Source organism: Branchiostoma belcheri, unplaced genomic scaffold (genome assembly GCF_001625305.1).
Source record: "Branchiostoma belcheri isolate BF01 breed outbred unplaced genomic scaffold, Haploidv18h27 scaffold33, whole genome shotgun sequence".
In the NCBI taxonomy this organism is placed as follows: domain Eukaryota; kingdom Metazoa; phylum Chordata; class Leptocardii; order Amphioxiformes; family Branchiostomatidae; genus Branchiostoma; species Branchiostoma belcheri.
In genome coordinates, this window is record NW_017803943.1 from 208,949 (window position 1) to 217,892 (window position 8,944).

An 8,944-nucleotide genomic window follows, 5' to 3' on the forward strand; every position below is an offset into this window, starting at 1 on the left:
GAGAGAGAGAGAGAGAGAGAGAGAGAGACTTGCCACCGTAGTATCTGCTTGGAGATTGCGCTGCGCCATCCAAATCTCGCGAGATGTGCAACGAGACGAGACGGCACGAGACACATTTTGGGGAGTGGCATGGCAGAAGAAAGCGGAACTGAACGTAAATATTTGGAAATATGAAGGAAAGGTTACCAAGTTACACTCGCCTATAGTGATCGACAGCAAAACCATTGAACGTCTGAGCGTAGCAGCGATAACAGGTAAGGCACAGAAAACGTTTAAAACACATGCATATTGTTACGTTACGGTGCAAGCTCTAGCTACACAGTGCACGGGGAGATCGGGTTGTCAACTGGTTGTTAACAGAAAGATATCATACATGTGTCGGGTTTTTAGTACTGATAATCCCTACATTAGAACCGACGAAAGGCCAAAAATCGGGCCGAATCAATGGAGTCCGCCCATTAGTTTCCCGGCCGTTTTCCGACACATACACGACGAACGTCGGCCACGTATCGGTTTCCCCCATAGGTCACCAGAGGTCATAATATAATATGCGTTACATCCTGATTACCCAAATAAATGTAGCATAGGTTAGTCATATGAATTAGGCATTCGATTCAATTTTTTTTTTTGCTTGTTGATTACTATTAATATAAGCTTTGCCTAAATACAAAATACAGTCAACTGATATCGATGATAATGAAGACCATTGAAATGGACACTTTTGAAACACTTGAAAACTTTTAGCCTGATTAAAATTACGGTTGCCGGCCGCCCTGCGGGAAGGGGCCACTAAAGCTGCGGACGGCAGTGTTTGCGTTACACAGACTAGAAAACTTTAGGTTGACCAAGTTTACCGCCTTCTTCGCAGATTGGTGTGGCGGCGCCATTGTTTTTGGGGTGGGCCGCTGATCAACACGAGTATCGCCGCCCAACAAACTCCCTCCGCGGGCAAACTCCCTCCGCGGGCAAACTCCCTCCGCGGCCAAAACCCGCATCGATCAGCTTCCCCCAACCCCCGAAAAAATAATGCCGCCGCCGCACTGGTCTGCAAAGAAAGCCAAGAAGCAGCACAGATTTCAGGATATTATTTGAGAAATTCGTATTAAGCGTCACTTTTTACCTCAAAGCGTCATTGAACTGCTTTAGTGGCGGTGGCTTTCAAGAATATCAGATTACACCGAAGGGCGGTGACGCAGAGCAAACCAGCACTGCAGCAGCTCTGTGAACGGCAGATCGACACAAAAACGAACCTACCTTGCCTGGTCTGTTAAACATCATTCTTCCACTGCCTCACGGACCCTGCACAAGTCTTCCCACACAGTTGTCGCCTTTGCTAACAATAACTAGGCTACTGTGCGTTCTTTGGCACTTATTTTTATGCTACATAATGATACTCGATAGACAAATAATACTATTATATTTCTTTTTCAGGAAACAGCATGCTGTATCGAGAGCCGACCGAAGCAAAAACAATACACACTACCTGATTGGAGATAGCACAAAAAGAGCTGCAGGGCGGCTGATGCAAGGACTAGCCCTACAAGCCTTAATACGTTGTTGTTGTTGTTTTCACATACATTTGCAACAGCTGCCTGTGTCCCACGTGTAGTGCATTGTTAATCAAATCAAATCAAACTGTAAGGTTACCCTGTAAAAGTACAAACAACACTTGGGAGAGATAATCCCTTTTTGGGTGTGATAGAAATTTCTCGTAATTTATAATTGATAAGTATAAAAAATTCATTCAGAGGAAAGGCATAAAAAAGAGATAAGGAGGAGGGAAAAAAAATATAAAGACCTGTGCTGGGATACGATCCTACGACCTCTGGATCTCGCAATATTCACCAATGTTCTTGCAATCATCCCGCTGAGCCATGGCGAACTCCGTACTTTGCTTGTGCAAATATTACACTATTGACGTGGTGGTTCGAGTTTCTTCAAAGGAAATGGAAAGTAACAAATGTTTGAAATTCACCTATGTCGTATAATAGTTACTATTTATTCCTGAGGTTAATCTTGTACGCCATATGCGACGTTTATCATGTCATTCTGTATTGCGCTTTGTTCTTCAAGTTGAACACGGCGACCGTCATTTGTAGCGCGCGCGCGCGCGAGTGGCTCAGTCGGTAGAGTCGCTGCCTCCTTGCCTTGCTTTGAGATACGTGGCTGCCAGAACGGCGCCAGTTCGAATCCCATGCTATGCTATTATTGTCATGATTGATATTGTGTGATTGACTTATGTTCCAGTTTCTTGTACATGTTTCAGGAGTCCTAAAGACGGAGCTACCATACAAATCGTTGTATTGTGTTCATAAGTCATCATTGCCACATGCCGTATACGTATGGCGGTGGCTCGTAGTCCGTGCGTTCGTGCCCAGCTTCATTGTATCGACTTTTTATTTTGCACACGACCATTGAATTGAATAATTGTCACATATAAATGTAAGAATCATTTAACAAACTCAACTAAACCTTTAATCCTGCAGATTGTCACTTTGAAAATTGAAGACGTGTAATTACATATATTAAATGTACAATTGTGACGTTACAAGAAGAATATATGCCACTTAAAAGGGGATTTCAGTAAAATTGGAATGAAGATAGGGAAAAAAACACTCTCCGAATATATGATGATCGTGTGGGGAAAATTAGTAGTGCAACTTGTAGTTGCAAAGGGTAGAATGTCCCCAACCCATTCATTCAGAACTGCGTAGTAATATATTTGTCAGGACGGTCATGTGACCTTCCCATGGTGACACGTGAGTCGATGTGTCAATCTTGAGTGTCGCCATGGCAATATCCAAGCCGGGAAACCCCCTCTGCCAGCGGTTTGTTACTTGTTGCCTAGGCGACCGGCGACGGGATCCTGTGGGAGAAAGTACCCGTTGTAAATCCGATACATATTGTCGGAAAACGATCGGCATTGTATCCGAAATTCAGAACCCATCGGAAAAGAGCCGTTGAACGGTCAGGAAATGTACATTTGAAGACACTTTGCCGATAATAACCCGTTCAACGCGACGTCGTGAGAGAACGCCGCTCATAACACGTCACTTCTACAGACGCAGTTGAGAATACTTTTCTGATATGTAAATAGCAGAAACCCGACCTCCCCGTGCACTGTGCTAGCATAGGGGGAGGGGTAACGCGTTAGATGTAAGTTGTAACGTTATATTTAGATGACATGAGATACATTTGCACGCATGTAACGTTACATGTAGTATAACCGTTACAGAGCTTTAACCTTACTAGTACGTGCAGACTATTATGATAATTGCACGAGGGACCCTCCAATTGATCCCCTCCAATTCTTCCTAGAAGTTTAACGTTACAATTTTATAATTTTGATTTTCAATGGAGCCCAGCACAGTTACAGTAAATCATCAATATATTATTAACAGAGAAAATAAACTTAAATAAAAATTTAACATACGTAAACCAAGGGTTCTTACTAACTTAGCCATAACTAAGTAACACAAGTATCCAAAGGTATACATAAACAAAACATGTGATACATGAAATCATAAACAAAGGCTGGTGTAAAACATTTTTATCAAAATCATTTTCCAGAAATGATGTCCGTTACACAGTCCAGGTCAGCTTTCTTTTTTCTGGAGGTCAGAGGTCATTTTACACATAACATTATGGGGGGGGGTGCATGCCCTTTTCCGTAGAGCGTAATCGGCCGTTCAATGTATACTTCGTAGAGCGTAATTGGCGCATTTTCCATAGGGCGTATTCGCTGTTTTAATCCCACGTAATGCGTTGTAGCCACTTAGAATTTATCGCATTTTAGCGTAATCGAGAGGTTTCCGAATTCAGCGTAGAGCGTTGTCGGGATCCCCCATGCAGGCTCTCATTACAATCTCTGATTTCTTGTTCCAGAATTGTCAGCAGCCCAAGCTAAGCACTAGTACTAGTAGTTGCCTGAATTTGGTGGAGGGAAGACTCAGGCCTGGGAAGACTAAGATTGGAGAATGGGGAAGCTTCAGGAGTTCAGTGTGGTCTTCAACAACAATGTGGACGTGTTCCAGAATGGACAGTGGGTCTGTGGCCAGGTTGTGGTCAATCTCAACGAAGCCATGAAAATGAGAGGTATGGATCGATCGATCAATCAATTAATCAATCAATCAATATAGCTATCAATCAATCAATCAATCTATCTGTAACACAAGAGAAAGGAGTACTACTAGTAAGTAACTCGAAGGTTGACTCTGACCCCCAGGTCTATCCACCAATCTATGTCAATCAATCAATTAATCAATCAATCAATTTATCTATCAATTAATCTATATATCAATCAATCAAACTATATATCTATCAATCAGTCAATCTTTCATTCAATTAGATAATCATATATGTAATTGTAAGTACAATTTTATAGGTACAGTCTCTAACTAGTAGTTTCTGTTCCATGCTGTCTGAACAGAAAAGTTCCTTCTTTGATGTAGGGTTGTCCTCCATAGAATTAGATAATGCGTTAGGTTAAAAATTAGTTCCTCCTTTTCCAATTTTTAAGGTAGCTGTTAAAATGGCACCAAGTTTGTATTTACTATATGAGGTATCAATATAGGCATCAGGGATCCAGATATGCCTTCAGATCTCTCTCATTCAATCATCCTGTACTCTCTTAAATTGCTTTCCAACCAATCACAGTAAATCCTTCAGATCTGTTTGCCTGTATGTTCTCTTCCCTTACCAGGTATCCGCCTGAAATTTAAAGGCCATGCTTATGTACACTGGACAGAGGAGCACGGTTCAGGCGATAACCGCCACACGGAGTCTTATTCTGCCTCCGAAACTTACTTCGAGCACAAGGTGACTATATATGGGAAGGGTAAGCTACCTAACTTACACTTATTTTTTTCTCTTTACGTTGTGGATAATGTTTCTTTCATTTCTCGCCTGCATGGCTGATACTCATGTAGGGGTGCGCCTGAAATTCCATGGGCATGCGTACGTTCACTGGACTGAACAGCATTCGACCGGGTCGGGCAAGAATCGGCGCACCACCACCAGGCACTACTCCGCCTCTGAGACATACTTTCAGCAAAAAGTGACGCTTTTTGGGAAAGGTACAACGTCGTCTTCAAAAAAAGTGTGCTCCTAACTCCTGCTGCTGTGTGATCTACTCTCTCTCTTTCTGCTGGATAATTCTTCTAACGTGTGCTGTGATTGCACGGATCTCGAGTCACTTTCTTAACTTTTACTGACACTTTTCAGCACTGTTTTATTCAATGAATCAGTATGGTGGGTTTCTTCCAATGTAACTGGGATGAATTTGCCTGCCAACGTTTCGGTTGACCGTCTGCAATTTTTCTCAAGGTGAAAAGGACTGGTTCTTTTGCAGCTAGAAAGGACATGGCAAGCCAATACACAGAAACTCTGGCAGTTAGTAATCATCCTGTATATATCAGAAGAAACTCAACACTGCCAAAATGCCAATACCCTACACTAGTAAAATCTTCCATGTTCAGGTCATTGACCTTATTGGTTTGGGGAAGAAGAAGAAGAGAAAACAGAGCAAAAACTATGTTTTCCTTCGGTAAACATAAGTAACGTTAAAATCTTGCACTTTTTAAACAACCTTGAAAATGCAATACAAATGTAAGCTTCTTGTCTGTTGTATAGACTGTGCTGACCTGGCCACCTAAAAAAAGTACATGCAGTCGTCTGAAAATCTAACATTTATCAAGTAAAATCTTCCACTAACCGGCTGTAACGTTCTCCACAGATGAGGGTCAGTCCGGAGACAACCCCACCCTCCCCGCGGGTCGTCACGTGTTCCCGTTCCAGTACCAGCTGCCTCAGCAGGGGCTGCCGTGCTCGTTCGAGGGCGCTCACGGATACGTCAGGTACTCAATGGACCTATCACATTTTGTTAACCGCAATGAATGCCGGTCAATCAACGTTTATATTGAACAGGGGTGCGTAGCGCGGTGTGTGTTTGTGTAGCGTTAGCCTTAATATAAGGCTTTTAATACAGTACTACTTTCGTCTACTATCACAACTAAATCACTCATGGCATGTAATGCTGTGTCAACAAAACTAGACGCAGCAAAAATCAAACATACCTGACTTTGAAAACTTTTAAATGATCTTTATTCTTAAACTGACCATTCTAGAACAACATATTATAGTGGGATTGTGTGGCGTAGCGGTAGCGTGTTCGGCTCAAAACCAAGAGGTCCCGGGTTCGAACCCTACCTTGCCTTGTCACCGATCTTGTGCCCTTGGGAAAGGCACTTCACACAACTTTCCTCACTTCACTCAGGTGAAAAAATGAGCATGCCAAAATGATCATTAATCATGATCGTGGGCATTAAGAAGAAAACCAAACCAAACAAACATTGCAGACATACAGTATATTATAGAAGTATAGTGTTGCCTGAATGACATTGGTATTTACAATCAATACATAAGAAAAAAACACACACAACATTTACATTGCATTACATATATGAATATATACATACTACTGCTATGAACTGTAAATCCCAGGCGTAGCAAGTCTGATTATACAGTCTGATCTGAAAGAGTTCTGATGTATTTGTTTCTACCTGCAGGTACTACCTGAAGGGAACCATTGACAAGCCGTGGAAGTTTGACCACACCGTCAAGAGGGCCTTCACTGTGCTGGACATGTACGATCTGAACGAAGAACCCACTGCTCTGGTAATTTATGATTTTGATACCCAAAATAACCTTCACTTGGTCTACAATGTAGCCTTAAAAACTTGCTCTGTTTATTCTTACTGAAACTCATATACATAATGGCCGGTCCCTCCAACTCTGTCCTGCCACTTGCTACATATTGTATTCCAACACCACAGGGTGTCTTCTATAGCACTTGTTACTATGACAGCCATCTTGTCCGATCATTATTTGGCAATGAAGAAGAGGAAGAAGAAGCAGAGCCTCTGAAACACTCAGCCCATTTGTGAATGCTGTTTTGATAAGTTCATGTGTTACTATTAGGAAGGGTATCCAACAACAAACTGCTTCTGCTTCAAACTCAAAACTGAAGACTTGCATGAGATGTCAAAGCACTAACTCAGGACACTGAACAAAAAGTCGAGCAGATCAGACTCAGAAAGTTTTTTGTTTTTATTTCACAGACACATTCAGCCTGTCTGTGAATGGTGTTTTAACTTAAGTTCATATATTGACAGGCAAGGAAGGGTATCTGACAAATATTTCTCTTCTACTTCAAACTGAAGACTTGCATGTGGAAGCATTACTGGATCTTAGAACAAAAATTAAACAGATCAGAGACTCAAAAAAGTCTTTTTTTCACAGACGCCGATGTCAGGACAGAAGTCTAAGATGCTGTGCTGCCTGTGCTGCGCCTCGGGCCCGATCGAGCTGCAGGCTCAGACAGACAGGACCGCGTACTGCCCCGGAGAAACCGTGCAGATCCGGGGAACCCTCGAGAACAACGCCAACGAAGAGGTCACCCGCGTCTCAGCCAAGCTGATTCAGGTACAGCTAGAAAAGTAACATTTCCAAATCAAATGCATAATTTTTACCTTCGCACATGGTCTGCCTTGCTAATTCTTCCTCAAACACATTCACATACATGTATATGGTGACAGGAGTCTAAATCCCTCCTACTATAAAATTGCAACATGATGTAACCCACCACCAGTTACCATGATGAGAGACAGTCTGGTGCATGGCATTGACCAGGTCAGAGGTCACTGTGGAGAAGAAGAAGAAACTGAGCAAGAACTGTAACTGTTTGACAGTGAGTCTTATGTGAAATGATAACAAAGTTACAATTTAAAACAAAGATGCTGCAAGCTAACTGGATACAATTCAAACCCTGTCTTCTTTCTCCTGTTCCCAGCATGTCTCGTTCCACGCCACCAGTAAGAGCCGTTCGTCCTCCAGTACCCTGAGTAAGACAGAGTGCCAGGGCTGTGCAGAGGGTCAGTCGTCTCAGGTAGAGATGGGCCTGACAGTCCCCGCCATCCCTCCCTCCTCTCTACGCTACTGTAGCATCATCGACATCGACTATACACTGGAGGTAAGTCTACATCAGTACTAACAGGGCTCGAAATTTCCCACTGTACAACTCTAGTCTTTGCCATTAGGAATAAGCAATCCATTACCTGGTACAATTGACGTTATGACACAAGTGACTCCATGAGTAGTGGATCATATTCATAGGTTGTGGAAAGTCTGCTCAGTCTGCTTGTGCAGTCGAAAATTTGGGTCCAATTTCTTGTGTTGAATAATCATCTTGTTCATAGGCAATTCAAACTCCACTGCTAGATAAGTTACAAAGATTACTTCCAGATGTTTCGAGTGACATATCCAGGGGTATACTATATATATAGTAGTTATAATGCTGAATTGCCTGTTGTGCAGTCCAGCTGACTACGATGGTACAGGCACGTTAAAGCATGCCAGTGTCTGTATTAATAGCATCATTGAACTGCAGCTGCCTAGCAGCAGAGGTCGAGGAAGACCGAAAAAGACTTGGATAGAGGGTGTGAAGAAAGACATTAGAGAGCGCAGCCTTGCCAGTATTGACCCACTGGATAGGGCTGCCTGGAGGTGCAGTGTGAAGACCAGTACTACTAGCCGACTGCTGCTGACCCCTGTGGCAGGGACAACAGCAGCAGTATAATCTAATCCTGGATAGTGAGTGTGTGAGTGAGTGTCTATACACGTAGATGATTACTGGTTACCTGGATGTCCAACATTGTATGTATCTCCCTGCAGATTTCCGGCCACATCGGCGGCGCGCACACCAGCATGGACATGAACTTCCCCATCAAGATAGGCTTCATCCCCCTCAGGAGCTACTACCCCTCACCCCCCTCCTTCCCCGCCCCCCCTGCAGCCTACCCCGCTGCCCCCTACCCCCCTGGACCTGATGCCGCCTACCCCCCTCCTGCTGGACTGCCGTACCCCCACCTGGTGGTGCAGCGTACCC

The 8,944-nt window shown here is 43.3% G+C and overlaps 1 protein-coding gene across 1 annotated transcript in view; it reads left to right on the forward strand.

Moving 5' to 3' along the window:
* Positions 1 to 69: 69 nt before the first annotated feature.
* Positions 70 to 8,944, forward strand: part of LOC109475281 (arrestin domain-containing protein 3-like) — a 9,634-nt gene continuing 759 nt past the window's right edge. The window contains exons 1-9 of the mRNA XM_019775887.1: positions 70 to 254; positions 3,886 to 4,095; positions 4,703 to 4,837; positions 4,929 to 5,075; positions 5,735 to 5,855; positions 6,567 to 6,675; positions 7,300 to 7,482; positions 7,850 to 8,029; positions 8,731 to 8,938. Coding sequence (XP_019631446.1) covers positions 3,978 to 4,095; positions 4,703 to 4,837; positions 4,929 to 5,075; positions 5,735 to 5,855; positions 6,567 to 6,675; positions 7,300 to 7,482; positions 7,850 to 8,029; positions 8,731 to 8,938 — 1,201 coding nt within the window. The 5' untranslated portion in view covers positions 70 to 254; positions 3,886 to 3,977. The remainder of the gene's footprint in view (positions 255 to 3,885; positions 4,096 to 4,702; positions 4,838 to 4,928; positions 5,076 to 5,734; positions 5,856 to 6,566; positions 6,676 to 7,299; positions 7,483 to 7,849; positions 8,030 to 8,730; positions 8,939 to 8,944) is intronic.